The 16,790-nt window shown below is 31.7% G+C and overlaps 1 protein-coding gene across 8 annotated transcripts in view; it reads left to right on the forward strand.

Annotated features, from left to right (window-relative positions):
- Positions 1-16,790, forward strand: part of LOC125057040 (protein pangolin, isoforms A/H/I/S) — a 124,218-nt gene that overhangs the window by 3,330 nt on the left and 104,098 nt on the right. For all 8 annotated transcript variants that reach the window (XR_007118159.1, XR_007118161.1, XR_007118160.1 and 5 more), the window contains exon 2: positions 11,416-11,709. Coding sequence is in view for 5 of the 8 variants with exons in the window: in XM_047660466.1 (XP_047516422.1) it covers positions 11,542-11,709 (168 nt within the window). In the remaining 3 variants the exon portion in view is untranslated. The remainder of the gene's footprint in view (positions 1-11,415; positions 11,710-16,790) is intronic.

The following is a 16,790-nucleotide window of genomic DNA, read 5'->3' on the forward strand; positions in this document are numbered from 1 at the left end:
CTAACTTTTTTCCTTTCAAAGTTGTCTACCCACATTCCGATTTCTCCCAAGTTCCCTACCGATTAAATCAATCTGTTTTAAAGTGCAAACATAAATTATTTATGTAATTATATAAAACAACAATTCGGAAAACTCTGTATCATAGATATATATGTATAGATAACATTTATGTAACGCTAATATCAACCTGACAATGATAAGATACAATCGTTGTTCAATAAACGTGTATTTTTAAACGCTTTAACCTAATATGATGAATTAGTTCCAACGGTACTAGTAGTTTTTTAATTTCTATTATTGTATATATTAATTTAAGGAATAGAGTATTAAGGTCTGTCGAAGTCTCGCCTAAAAGTATTATTTCTATACGTTGCCTAAAGCTGAAATAACATTGATAGACTATATTTTATAGGCAAAAATCTAACGTCATGTAAATCTCTTTCTTAAGTTTGTAAACAAATTGTTACGCACTTTGCTCCTTTTAAAGATTCAAATAATAATTTGAGCAGGACAATTTTTTTGCGACGGCCTAAAAGCTCGCCAGTTTATTTTTATGTAAATGGTCACGTGGCTTTAAAATGATGTCTATGGTCACACCTGCCGCAAACTTCTTTTGTCTACAACCCCTGACCATCGATGAAATATTAAGACAAAGGAGTCGCGGGTTGCAGCTAGTTTAAAACGCGTGCGGCCACGCTGAGAACCCTCGCGAGAGTTGGGAATTTTAATGTGTTCGTGTTGTTCTCTGCGCACACGCAGCATACGGAATTACTGTGACGTGCCAGGTTAACTCATAACTACTATTTGTATTAGATTTTGTCGTCAATCTTTACATGGTTTGAAGAATATGAAACCCTTTTATGTATACGATACAATACTAAGAAACAAACCCTCAATTATAAAATAACAGTGTAATTGAATTGTTTGCAGGAATGTACTCTCTCATCTCTTTCTGTCGAATTATATTTATATCACGATAAAAGGAGACAGAACAGTGCTATAGTAAAATCGGTGTAATTAGATAGATTTTGAACAAATGGGTTTAATTCAAAACTACATCTGATAATTAATAAACTTAATATATTATTAATAATTGGCGATTTAAGATATATATCGCTTGTTAAATCACATACCAATGTTCATTTCTTCTAAAATTCAACTAAACCACTTTTTAAAGTAATGGTTGTATTTCTTACAGTACATATTATGTAGATATTTTTTAGTTTTGATTAAATTAAGCCTAAATTTCCTCCTTGAATCAAGGTATTTAAGGTAAATCACGCCTAGCTATGGTCTTTAGCTCCTTAATGGAAACGACAGGCCCAGATAAATTGGAGCAAACGATACAAAAATACACACTTAAGAATAACCTTTTAAAATATTGTATTCATAAAAATATAAGCGATTGGCAAAACAAACACGTTGACACGACCATAATAATATATTTCTTACATGATCTTAGGACATTTTCGGAATTCTAAATGGTTATGGATTTTAGTATTTATGAGTTCAATGCGTGGATTGTATTCAAATGATATCATTCTATATATTGAAAGTAAATAATTATATTTCACTGTTTTATCTGGCTCTGTGTAATTGTGTAAAAGATTTTCACTATTACCAGTCTATATTTGCTTTGAAAGTGATATATAAGATAAAGAAGGAAGTTTGCGCATGAAAAACAAGACAAATATCTTGAATGTTGTATAAAAAATAGTTACTTCAGTGAATTAAGCGGATTGGTCACACAAACAATAATAATTTTTTTTTAAATATAAGTTGAATAAAAAGGTTTATATTACCTATATATTATATATATAAACCTTTTTATTAAATACCGGTCAATAATTAAATTTGTTCGTATTTTTTGGTATTTAATTTCGTGTTACAAGATATTGCTAATCTATATAATACAAAATCAACTTTTGGATTAGATAAAGTTAATCAGGGATTATCGAGATTATAAATCAATTACAAACATGTTTTATTATCTGTCGTGACATTTTTTAACTCTTTTTAGCCCAAATACAATATATTATAATATTGTCTTTATTTCCCCGAATATAGATATATAGATAGATGAGAAAATATTTTTTCAAATAAAGACATAAGTTAATATTTACTTCCATTTGAGAAATATTTAATTAATACATATATTTAACAAGTCAAGTTAAAAATATAACGGTTAGAATAGAGGCATATTAAATATACAATACGAAATATCACTTTAAATTATAGATTATCGTAGTTAGTTTCTACTCGTTACTTCCTATGGCCAAGAATCTTATGAAAAATAATCATATTGTCGTCTGTCAAAACTCAATACTTTTTACGCAGACTAAATTGTCAAATACTTATCGGATTTGACAGACCTTGGGCTTAAAGACAGAACTTGTCTTTGATTTTCACTCTTTGCACACAGGCATGCTTTTTCCCGCCGACGGGTAGTGACCTCAGTATCTGAGTTGCTTAGTTGCCTATGATCTGTTATAGGTCTGAATATCTGGTATTAGAGATAACTCTTATTATTAGAGTCCGGTGTATTTATGGCATTTGCGGATATGGTTGATAGTCAAGGAGATACTTTCCTTTTTTGATGAAGGGGAAAGAAATTAATATGGCAACTGACAAATTTAACATGTATAGCGTCTTTATAAAATTAGTCTTGTAAATAAAAGAGTATAGAACTCTTTTTACACAGATCTATAAATCTATAGACTAAAAATATTTCCAAAGGTAAATAAATTTGATCATAGATACAAATACAGCTTTCAAATATGATATAAAAATGTGTTATTAATATGATGTATTTATTCATACAACACTACGTTAAAAATAGCTGCCGTTTTTTGAGTTATTCCTAGAATATCAAAACTGTATAAAAACGGGCCATTATTAATTTAAAACCCTATGCTATGGGATAACAGTTTAATTTAGATTGTCGTTTTAAACAGATGGCGTTTTGCGAATGCGACCTTTGTTTTTTGACATGAAAGTGAATAATTTAATTTCGTATACTAATATTGTTATAAACCGCCTCCGTGGCTCGGTTGGCCAACACCTGGTTTATTCATTGTAACTCAACCACAGGTTGAATTACTGTCAATTTTTTTTACTCCAGAAAAAGTATTCTTGTCTCTAAAGAAAAGTCATAAAGTGAAAATAGTGTATTTTCTCCTTTATGGCTTTTACCAACTTCCTTATAAATAAGTGTCCTGTATGCTTTAAATGTGTGTTTACACGTTATAAAATGTTAACTTATAAAGGTTTATGTATATTTATGATATACAATTAATGAAACAATTATAATAAAACCATATTTTATCAGCGAAATTTCATATTACAATTACCAAATTCCCACCATTCTAATCAAGATACTGGCTATCAGAAAAACAGACACAGAAATGTGTCCATTACTTTTTAAGTTGAAATATAATAAGCAGTCAACCGGTTATTGATACGCGGTTAAAAACTTGACCGAAACACGAACTTAATTACATTTGACCATTGATTCCGTTTTTGTTCACTTAACGATTTAGTTTTAAATTTATTTATAAAAGACTTTAAAATGTAAAACTTTAATTAAATGGAGATTATTTTATTGTAGCAGAATATTTCGTATTTTAAAAAGACGTGTTTTGATAATTAAATTTTTTATTCAGTGTTCGATTCCTGAAACATTCGTTTCGACCTTTATAGACCTATTTGCCGCTAAAATTATTTAAACCCAATTGGGTTACGGGACTTTAAACAACAGAGGACCATAGATAACCGGTAATTGTTAAATAAATCGTCTTTGTCTTTTAGGCAAAATAGATGTACAATATTTTATGAAATTCTAAGAAATATTTTAATAAACAAAAGACTGAGATCCGTTAGGAGCAGGTAGATGTCGAGAGAATTTTATTTGGCACCAAAACTTAAAAGTTTTTACTAAAACAGAATGTCGAGTTTAAATATCCACAATATTAGCATTCCACATTTCTGTAACTGTTTTATAGATTTTCTTTATAAGGTAGATTGTCTTCTGTACCTTATAATTTTTTGATTCTCATCCGGTTTCCTCTCGTTTTATTTTAGGAATTAATTGTGCTAGAAATATTGGATCATATCTATGTAATTGTTCTGCGAAATCCTATAAATAGAGAAAAAAAGATTTCCCATACACCCATTAAATGCACTAAAATTCCAGTATTTTTTTCTAGACTTCTCTTAACGAATAGAAATTCAATATTTTTATCTAAAACGTCGAACAAAGTACAGTTTTTATAATTGAGTTGTTTATTGATACATTAAACTGTCGTTATACCCATAACATAATTAGTTAGATTTATTAAAAAGTTAATTTTGTGTGTCCATTATAAATCAATTTTAGTTGTTTTTTACTAATTTTGTTCATTAGTCATTGGATAGCTTGAACACAGAATACACAGACACACAGAATTTCTTTCATATTTTGACGCTAAATTATTTAAGATTTTTTTTGATATTATTCATATTTTTTTCGTATATCAGTGTCTTGTTTTATAGTGAAAAATAGGTATAACGGTAAGTACTTTTTAAATTACTAGCTTAGCTCGCGTAAATTTTGTGTATTTTGAAAAAAATAATTCGACCTCTCCAGTAATAATCGTTATTAATATTTAAAATATTTTCTTTCATAAAATATATTTATTACAAAGTTTAACTACACTGTACTAATGTTTCTTCGATCAGACCCTTTCTATACATATCAGGTTATGATTCATAATTCTCTCTGATAGAGACATACGTCAAAATGATGCATTACCCGCAGCGACATCTATGCCATAACCAAAAATGGAAGCTGTTTTTCTCAAACTAATTATACTTTCATTGATTCTTCTGCTTGTCTGTCTTCATTATCCGGTACAAGTGTAAAACATTAATACATAAATAATACATTACTTATTTGTAAGGCTCGGGAATGACGGCTGTATTTCAAAGCAATAAGGTTTAGATGTAAATACATTTGTATTTCGCGTCTTTATCATTTAGCTCCGAAATGAAAGAGATGGAATATTTGTATTAAAAAACTGTATGAGAGGATGTCGTTCTACGTCGTTTAGAATAAAATACTAATTTACGAATAGTTTTGCACAGATAATCAATCCAGTGGCTTCGACTTGATTCTCTATAACCCATACCGAATTCTAGTAATTGGCTGGAGTTTGCACTCTGTAATAAAATGCTGGTTCCGATATTTACGTCGTCATCACGAAACCCAATTTCGATGAAGTTTATCCGCTTATGTAGCGATTGAAGTAATGTGGAACGCAAATATTGAAATTTAAATCGCTATTAAAAATATTAGTTCAGATGTGCATATAGAAAGATATTTATTTGATTATTTATACAAATTGCTGAACGCGGTTCCTATTACTTGTGTTCGGGGTTATTACTTGAGACAATGTAAAGCCCGAGATAAAAATTTGTGCTAGGATAATGAGAAGTCAGCCCGCACAATGTGCAATGTGCTAAGACAAATGTGCCGTTAAGTTTTACGAGACGCAAGCGCAGCTTCCTGCCATTAGTTTTATGATCTTCAAAATTTCTGCAAAATCCACGCTTAGACTCATTATTTGAAATAACCTGATATATTTTAAACTACTATAGGGATTTTTTAATTATTAAATGCCTCGATATGATGAAATTACACGTTGTTTTAATTTCAAAGATTTAATTATAAGTTATATGTCATCAAAAAACAAAGTAAGACCTCAGATTAGATGTTAATTCTTGTCGCCTTAACTACTAGAGTCGAAAGTAATACTTATAAGATAATCCTATTTTACAATAAGCGTCTTTCTCGAGAACACTTGAGGCGCATTACAGAAAATTCAATTACGTCGCAAGCAATCGAGATAATTATGCAAAAAGCGACTCGTCTGTACGGAACATGTGGGTAGTTACAGATAATGTTAACTCGACTTTTTATTCGATTCGCAGACGCATGATACGACAACTCGACTACTTGTTCGATTATTCTAATCCTTTAAAGTTAATTCAAAACTATAGTACCTACCTACTTTTTAAAATATGGAAATAATGTTATTCTTATTTTTTTCTATATTAAATGTATTTCGTGGTTTATACCGTTGCCTACAGTGTAGTTTCATGATATTACTCTACATTTCACTATTTATTATAAAAACAGTGTCTACCTACTTAAATATTGAAAGTGTTCTACAGCCTTATGTAAGTTCTAACTCATTTGCATTTAAACAGCCATGCTGAGCGGACGTCCTTACAAAGTAAGAAGACAAATTGGAATCTTTGTTACAGTTGTGGTAGCTATAAACTTAAATAGATACAGGTGGTTAGCTTTTGAAATCGTAGTTTGACGAAAATACTTGTTTAAAAGTTTTCTCAAATAAGAATGACAGTTCTAGATTAATAAAAATAATTTTTTATCTTGTTATATTTATTTCATTACAAAGTTATAAAACCATTTTAAAATTACGAGTATGCGAAATAGGCATTCTAACATACGTGTGTTTTGACATTTGAATACTTCAAAGTATTTCAACTATACAAGCTACAAATTACTAACAAGTTTTTATATTATTTATACATTTTTTACGTATTATGTTTAAAGAGGAAAACTATTGTGATAATTATGTAAAAAACATCTTACGTACCCCACTTAATGTTAAATACGAGTTTCTTAGAGTCCATAAAATGTAACGAACCGTTGAATAATATAACAAACAAGTTATGATAGCCACTAATGTAGTATAATTTGCTTTTTAATAAAGTTTTTTAATTAGGTTTCTCTTCGTTTAATCGACGTGGAGGGTCAATATTTTACAAATGTCAGGATACAAATACTTTCTCCCACCAATATTGAAGTAACAACAGCAAAGCAAATATGGCAACATTTGTATTGCAAATATTTAGCCTCTTTGTTAATCTGTGTTAAAACTAAATGTTCTTATTCCAAATTCAAAATCAGTCGACACTTTACACAAGTAATAAAATGAAATTACGATAAACGCCTTCACAAAACCTAAAATAACGAAAATAATTTTATCGATAGCAACAAAATATTATATATCAATACAAAAATGCAGATTACAAAAACTGCGAGTCAAATATCGGCGACACAGCGAATACAAATTCACTTTTAACAATAACTAAAAACCACAGCTTTTTATAAACGGACATTATTGCGATAGAAAATGTATTTTTATCTTACAAAATAACATTGTATTACACAGTTCAAGTATTTAATAAAAGAACAAGACACCCCTAATGGTTAGTGGCGACAAAAAGTTACTACTTGTTGCTTGCGGAATCTTCCATAAAATGTGCTGTTTAACGGAAATGTATACTTGTTAAATTCAATAAAGAAAAGCATTCAACGTATAACGCATAGTTTCACATAGTGAATCGTAAAGACAGCCATAAAGTGATACCTGTGTTATTCGCGTATGATCGCTATACTCTCGCTCCAACGATATCCGCCATGACGGTTAAACAAGACTAGACAGTCATTTTATTCAAGACCAAATGTTTAATTGAATTATAAGGCATGTTTATTATTCGTGTGAGGCTAACTATCCCTTTTCCTTTTGCATACATGGTCTAAGACCATCCCATTTTACCTAAATGTGTTAAGAACCACTTTGGACACAGGGACGTGTAACAAATATGTTTTATAAAACTACTATGTATACTTTCATTATTCTTGTATTAAATATACATATAATTATTATAGTATCGCAATACAGTTAGGAAATGCCAAAGGGACCAAACTTTTTAAATTTGTTTAAATTTTCTTTTAATTAATTTTTCTTCTTTTTATTATTACTAGGTAGTTACTTCTTATTATACAATAATTCTTGTATTATATATTTAAAATATTATATCCTCGTCATATAATTAGATGTGTACGTATAGTTATGTACGTGAAATAGTTGAACGCGGTTTTGAGAATACGGCCGCAGCAAATTTCTAGCGTTATCCTATTACAAGAGATATTTATGAAACATTCGAATTGTTTTTGTATACGGTCAAAAGACCTTATATAATATTTATGTAGTCCGAGTGTTGAGTGTTGAGAGTTTTGAAGTAAATTGGGAAGTAGTTATTAAAAGTTAGTTACATAGTTGTTTTATTGAAAGAATATATTTTCTTAAACACTATAGTCTTTTTAAGTAAAACGTTGTTGTAAAATAGATACAAACAAAAAAAAAATATTAAGCGTTCCATGATCATTTCCTTATGCAATTAATGTACTTTTTTATATCAGAAGTTGCTGAAGATTTTTCGATGCTAAAGATGTATTTTGTAAAATGTTATTAAATCCGTGTAGATAATGAACGCGCCAATTAAAAATCCCAATTTTTAGGTTTTTATTTCTTTCTCTTGAATATTTTAAACAGTTGGTAACCCCTGAACATGAGGTTTATAGTTAATATACAGCGTGAACGATTCAATATTCACACCTAGTCCTCCATCTACATACATCATTATACAGGTATGACATTTTGCGTTGCTAATGTGAATGAATTGCTACGTCCTAGCATATATTAGGGCTCTTAATAATTTCCTGGTCTTTCATAGTGGCACAAACTCATAGGCGACTGGTAATAACTTGCTTAAAAGTTTAAAAAGTTGCGTGAAATTCTGAAAAATTACATGTTGCGAACATTTTCATTTTTAAATGTTCTAAATTCAAATTTTAACTACTTTTATAAAGAATTTTTGCCATACCACAAATAACAAAATCATTTGATTCCTAATTTGAATTCTCTTGACTTGTAATTCCATCCTATTGCTCTCAGTTACATTCCATAGGTTTTTATAGATCGGTTTTAATCTTTAATTAATATTATCAAGAACCCAAAAACTATTTTATCATTTTCGTTATCGTGAACTGTTGCGAATCGGTTCTTTGTGTCATTAATTTTTTTAATTAACATCCCTATTCTCATCTATTTACCTAAATGGGTATTATTTATTATAGTAATTATAACGATAATTCTGTGAAAATTTTGTGTGAGAAAAGCTAATTAATTTCTCGGTCATTAAACTTTGTTATTAGTTCATTGTTAGTTTGGCACCAAGAATGACATGATGCGAATTTTGAACTTAAAAAAACAGCTAAACTTTCGAAATTTGTTTTAATTTAGTCGACGCTGTGTAAACGTGGAAATCTTCCTGGATCTTTTACTTTTTTACTGGATTAAAACACCTTTAACCACGTAAAAATATAAAGATTCCGCGTGATTTACAGTTGTCAGTCATACAGACTATGAAACAAGTCATTAAAATCTTAAAATGTTAAATTCAACTTGGATAATTGCAAAAATGTGATAATGAAACTTGTTTTAATCTGTCAAAAATGCTTCATTAAAATACTCTTAACGTAATTATCCATTAACTGTTTACCCTTATTATTTATATAATTAATTAACCTTATTGGGATTAGATTCGATTGATTTTGATGGACTAAAGATTCTGTTGACCAATAACAATTGAACGACCATCGCTGTCTTTTGTCGGGCCTGTATAGGGTGCTATTATCAATACTATTTTACTAGATATAGAAGTTTTGAGTGTATAACATATTTGTTAGTCTGTCTGGTGCTTAGAGCGACCCCTTTAGAGTGGCCTCAACACTTTTTTAGATAGCGGCAACCCATGAACCGTAACTTGGTTAAGTCATTAACAAACAAACAAACGGAACTTTACATAACCAACTGTTATCTAAACTATTATGAGATAAGTAATTTATTTAAAAAGATAAAAATCTCGGATCTCTGTAATATTAGTCATGCTTTTTAACGCCAGAAGTGATTATTGTATTTTACACGTTATACGAGTATCCTACCTACTGCCCCCGCGAACTTCGGTTTTCCTTAATGCTTAGCCTACCTTTTTAGTACATACCAACATGGAACATTTAGCTATGCTACCCCAGAGACTGTTCGGTTTTCCGGAATGAAAACTTTTTAGGTTTATCTGTGATTTTTGTCTATGCAAACCTCAGAGTTCAAGTTATAAGTTCTTAACTAACAAATAAAAAGGGGTTGATCGTAGAGGGTAAATGGAAATAATGGGTTGTATGTATTTTTAAACAAAAAATGTTGTCTAAAATATAAAAAAAAACATTCTTTTGGGGTGGACACCCCTTATCACTTAGGGGTTTTTTCATATATACATATATATATAGGTTCTGTTTTTACTCATAACAAAGTATATAAATACATATGAATTAGTAAATTATAATGCTTTTGTGATACCACTATGGGCGCATAACATGTTGCATTGTAACGCGTGCGCATAATGCATACTTTCAACACACCATAACAGTATGGAGCGAAGTTTTAATGTCTTCAACATTAATAATGAAATGTTTAATGATTCTATAGTGGACGCATTTAATAATCAAAATTATAACATTGGAATTTGTCTTCCCTTCGTTAAGTGTAGTCATTCGTCCATCCATACAGTGTTTACATAAATTATTCACTGTCAATATGTTATTTTATTTCTAAGGGTTTCTGAGCGCTTGGCCGCGAGCCAAGGGACTTGAACGATACTTGACAGCCCACTTGACCTAAAATATGCCACAATGCTGGACGAATCGCGTTAAATATACATTCTAGTTATTAATTATTTACCACCAATTTAATGGTGATCTCTCGAGGTATCTGATATTATGAGCTTGTATATAAGCTGTTAGTAAAATAAATAAATCAGTGGCGCTACCTCTTTAGGTCTTGGCCTCAGATTTCTGAATCTGTTTCATGATCATTTTTAAATCTAATAGGCAAGTAGGTGATCAGCCTCCAGTGCCTGACACACGCCGTCGTCGTGTTTAAGGCAAGTCGGATTCCTCACGATGTTTTCCTTCACCGTTCTAGCAAATGTTAAATGCGCACATAGAAATAAAGTCCATTGGTGCACAGCCGGGGATCGAACCTACGACCTCAGGTGTGAGAGTCGCATGTTGAAGCCACTAGTCCAACACTGATCTATATAAGCTTATTCTGCTTAGTCTTTTTGAAGGTCGTAGCTTCGTCGTCTTGGAAAGCCCAAACCGATACGTCGACTTGCTGCTTCGACACAGCTCTATCTTCTGCTTGTCTCAGGGATGTTTAGACCGATAGTCTAGTCTAGTAGATCTAAGGAACTGCTCTCTTTTATGCCGATGGCCAACCCACGTCTTTTATATGCTTGTTCTAGTGATCAAGACGCCCTTACCGATACGTCGACTTGCTGCTTCCACACAGCTCTATCTTCTGCTTGTCTCAGTGCATAAGGGATGTATAGACCGATAGTCTAGTCTAGTAGACCTAACTAGGAACTGCTCTTTTTTATGCCGATGGCCAACCCACGTCTTTTATATGCTTATTTATGACATTAAATTGACTCTCTTCTTTGCAGATTATCCCGTGAACGAAAAAGTTTTCACTGATAAACCGAAGACTTATAGTGACAATAGTGCGTTAATTGGTCATGGATGACAGATAGTCGAGGGATAATGGGAGTTTGGGTGCCGGGATCTTGAAAATGCCGCATGCGCACTCGAGCTCGGCTGCGTCCTCGGGCGGTGACGATCTGGGCTCCACTGATGAGGTCAAGGTGTTCAAGGACGAGGGGGACGGAGAGGACGAGAAGAGGAGTTCAGAGAATCTGCTGGAAGAGAAGTCCAGTCTTATCGATTGGACAGAGAGTGAGGTAAGCCTTTTCCTCATACATTAAAGTGCGTAAAAAGCGGGTACAAGTCAATTAAACAAACAAGATTTTAGACATTAAATTAAATAAAACTCGTATGAACCGTTCGAAATGAAGTAAAGTAAAGTTATAAGGTTAAGGAAATCTTATATATTCAGAATTTCGTTTTTTTTTTTTTGACAATTCACACCAATTGACCTAGTCCCATGTTAAGCTGGTGAAGCTTGTGTTGTGGGTACTAGGCAACGGATACACATACATATTATAGATAGATAGACATATAAATACATATTTAAACACCCAAGATCTAAGCACAACACCAAATGCTCATCACATCGATGTTCGTCTCAGCCGGGGATCGAACCCGGGACCCATGGATTCGCAGTCAGGGGTACGCCGACGATGATGAGCCGTCTCATTGGTCTAGTGGTTAGTACCCCTAACTAATTTGAGTCCATATCATTTATCTGAACCGTCAGATATATTGAAGTTACTCCTTTAAAACTATAAGTAATACTGGTAGGTCACAGTATTAAGAAATTCAACAAACATAAAGCTATTCTTCTATATTTCCTGAAATAACTGTTAATTACAGCGTGATTGACACATTCCTAGGAAATATACGATACCAGTAATCTGTAGGTGGTCCATTTAAATGTTAAGGCACTAAACGTCGCTTTTAATTATGAATCAGCTTTCACAAACCTATACTTAAAATGCGTCACGCGGCGCTTAGCATTACCTCACAGAAGCAATAATATTTAAGCAAATATAAATGTTATTATCACATAACAAGTGTCAGAATTGCGTGCCTAGTTTTTATAAATTTAGTGGTTTGTACAAGCCAGCAGGTGTCAACTCAATACCAGGTAGGTTTGATTTACAAAGGGACAATGTATGCACATCCTGTATATTTGTTAATGCACTTGTGAAAATCCCAAACAACACTATAGAAATTTGTTGCATTCACTATTTATTGTTAATCGAAGTCTACGCCTTCGAAGTCATTGCTTCTGTTGAAAAGGCTGCTTTCATCGTAGGAGATCTCTATTTTCTGATTTGGCATAAAATTCTAATCATAACAAATTATTGTCCGTAATATCTTTGTATTATACTAAAGATTCATATACATATCTAATGATAAAAATAGTATGTGCCGTAATTATACTTTTTAGTGATTGGAGTTAAAAACTGGGATGACATATTTTAGATTACAAAGGTGTGTCTGGATTTGATCCAGACACTTAATGACTTGACTTAAGGAAATATTTTTATAATTATTGGGTCGCAAGTTTTTCTATTAGCGTTCGTAGACCTAAGCTTAAAATGGGATTGTTTGTTGTTTCAATAATTACTTATTTAAACACAAAAATCAAATTAGTCAGTGATATAATTTCTGTGGTCAGAGAGTAGAATATGGATAGCTCTAAAGACAGCAACGAATTTTTTAACACATACTTTGATATTCATGAGTCGCGGTTGTTGAACTTGCGTAAGATAAACATCGCGACTATTAAAAACTTAATGGGAATTGATAACTGGAATATGGGTTTAGACATGCTCGCTAATTAAAAATAAGAGTGATTTTCAGACATTTATACACTTAATATTGCATGAAATAATTACGATTGCTTTAAAAATCACTTGTAAATCTTCTAGGACTATAAAACATAGGCAGTATTTGATATTTTGGCGGAAGTATCGCGACGTCAATCTGTCCATGACATAAAAAAAACATGATCTTGTTACACGGACACACAAATCATTGTAATCACAAATTGCCCGTAAACAAACAAACCAACCGCACATCGAAATGGCCAAAACAAAAAAGCGCAGGTACCTTTCCGAAAATTCAAAATTCGAATTCATTGTTCCCTTCTTAAAACTCTATCAAAGAAGGTTACCTGCATGCAGGTATTATATTTTACCTGTGTACAGCAAATGTGGGACAAAATCGAAGTGTTGTATCTCATTTATTTCAGTATGCTAAACAAGGATGGACGTAGAGGAATCCAGACGCATTACAGTCACGGATCGTATAAATATTGGATTATATTTAGGTGCAATTCTGCTTTGTATGTCATAATAGCGTCGATTATCGTACGTGATGCTATTACAATGCTCTTTGTTCGAGTTTCGATTTCTTTTCGATTACAATTCGGTAAATTGTCAGGGTTTTACGCCCGCTTGATTTTCGGAAATGTTTTTATTTGTTTGTTGTATTGAATGCCTTTAAATTCACAAGTAGCAGAGCTATTCAAAAGAATACCCATTACTAGGAACACTTTTAGAGAAACATGCTACCCAATAATTATAAATGTGTTTCCTTAAGATAAGTCATTAAATGTATTGAACAAATCCAGGCACACCTCTGTTATTGTAAATATGTCATCTCTGTTATTAATTCCAGCCACTAAAAAGTATAATTACGGCACAGACCATTGTTGCATATCTGGGCGATTCATATACTTCGATATTTTTTACAAGAAATGTATGGATAACTCATAAATCTAAGTGTTTTTCGCATCGTTATAAATGGCTTGATGCAAAATTTGTTGATAAAAACCTGACAAGCGCGAAGAAACTGGTTCCTGTTGAGTTTCTTTACATTGTATTATCAGTCTGGTATAGCAGCTAGTATATGAAAAATCACAGCTACCAGTCGCTGCTACAATCACGCCCCTAGTATCCGATATATTACGTCAAGATAAATTTTTAAGGATTTGTTCGTTCTTTTACAAATAACAAGTTTCATCATCATCATCAATGGCTATACAGCTCCTTGTATACCTTAGCCTACTCAAGTATACTTCGTTTCGAGGTCCACAACTCAATCCCAACAACGTAGCGGTCAACGGTCAACGGTCATCAGCGGTCAACCTCGGTCTACCGGGTTTTCTCTTGCCACCAGGTTGTGAGTTTGGTGAGGACCTTGGGCCTATATAACAAGTTAACAGTTTAAAAACAACAAAATAACGTAGTATAATTGTGGAAGAGCTGCGCACTATAAGAATTTCGAGTTCCTCTGACTTCTGCATTAAATTATTTGACTTTACACGATTCCAATTAAACTGATTTATGGAAGCAAAAGTCAAAAAAGATTTCTAAGGTATTTAAAGTAAACTTTTTTAAATCTTTGGTAAACTTTCGCTAAGAATAAGTCTATTCTAGTAGAAGTTTTTCATTTAAATGTTCACCTCAATAAGATAAATATGCTATTTAACAATTTGCTTATCCAAAGGTCAGTGCGATATCCGCTAATTGCAATGTTTAGGTTATGATAAAATGTTAATGTCTTGATAACCTATATCGAAGTGCAGATTTTTTATCAGGTGTCAGAACATCACTTATTTAATATTATTTAAATATTAGGTCCTTACATATGAAATTGACGTTTTGTCGTACTGGCCACTTTGACCGGAAATATCTTCTTCTAATATATTTTATCGTTGGACGCGCGAATAAGATATAGTTATTTTGTTACTGTTAATATTTTTACCTTTTCTTTCACTTTTTAAATGTTTCAATTGCTTTGCTTTGTTCTATTAGGTTTGTCTAAATAATTGCACTTCTTTCCCTCTTTTCTTTTTTTTCTTACGGTGGTTGCCTGGAAGAGATTGCTCGACAGCGATAAGGCCGCCAGTTGCCCTCTTTTTTATATAATTATTTAAATTGTACTTTATTTCTGTTTGCTTGCAAGTGTTGCAACGAAGTTTTAATAAATAAAAATAAATATTTTTTTTACTGAAATTTGGTAGATATACTGTTACGTATTCTTTATCTAGACTAATATAAAGATTTGTGTATTTTTGTATGTTAAACAAATTAACTCACTACTGGACCAAATTCGAAAATCCTTTACTATAAGAATTACATAAGAGCCGCATTATCCTTGAGTAACATAGGCAAATATACATGTATTATAAAATATTTTTAGTTAATTATATATTATAAAATATTGTGATTTTCTAGTTCAAAGTTTTTGTAAACTTAACATTTGTGAAAACGTTTACTTTTATCTCGACGTAACTGTAAAACATTTGCTAAAAACTGAAGTTAAAAATCCCCTCGTATGCATGCGCCGGCGCAGCGAGGCTAAATTTAGCGAACAACGATCTCTTGTGCTGCCATCCGCTTCCGTTCATCTCATTCGTTTCATTTAGGATCTTCTTACGTCCGCCATTTTTATTGTTAACTTCAATCTTTTTACTTGCCTTGACAGGTCAGTTAAAATTAATAGAAGAGGTATGACAAAAAGCAAGCAGTTGAAAAAAATAATGACAAACACGAAGTCATGATTACTATGACTTTCATTTGTCTCTTTCTGTCAAACCGTGTTTACGCTAGGATGAAAAGAGATAGTTCAGTACTTATGTTAGTACTCTATTTTACGTCTCCATAAGTCAATTATTACATGGGCTCATCCATCAATTTTAATCTTACCTTAATTACTCGTATACGTAAAAGTGCGCTGTGAAGTTTGGCTTCACGTACATATAACGTACACTTGCGTTCCTACGTACGTACTATGTTTCTACAAACATAATACTAGTAAATATAAACGATTCTTATTTTTGAAGTTATACTTCTTTAGGCGCGTTATGAAAAATTTATGAGAGTTAAATTTTACGATTGCGCGCGCACCGTGACACAAAGTTGTCAGTGTGATTATAGCGTGCGCGAGCGAGATGGGAATAAGACAATCTACAAGTAAAAAGAAATAGAATATGCGTGAAGTTAGCAGCTATGCCAAGAATTTTGAATGACCTATTATGACTTAGTTAAAAGGTTATGAAACATACCAAGTTATTAAATTGAATTAATAATATAATAAAATAATAAATAATAATAATAATTGTTATTAATATTAATTAATAATTGAATAATATACTAAATATTATTAAATTGTTTACGTTAAATATTAATTATTAATTAATTATATTTAAAAAAATAAAGAAAGCCAAAGAAGTATAACTTCTTACGCGCGTACATAAGTACACGCACCCTTTTTTTTCCAAGATTCTTTATCGTTAAAATGAGATTCAAAATGTGCTTAAAGTATCAATCCGTATCATTTGGTCCAA

The sequence above is a fragment of the Pieris napi genome, chromosome 16, assembly GCF_905475465.1.
Source record: "Pieris napi chromosome 16, ilPieNapi1.2, whole genome shotgun sequence".
NCBI classification, from domain to species: domain Eukaryota; kingdom Metazoa; phylum Arthropoda; class Insecta; order Lepidoptera; family Pieridae; genus Pieris; species Pieris napi.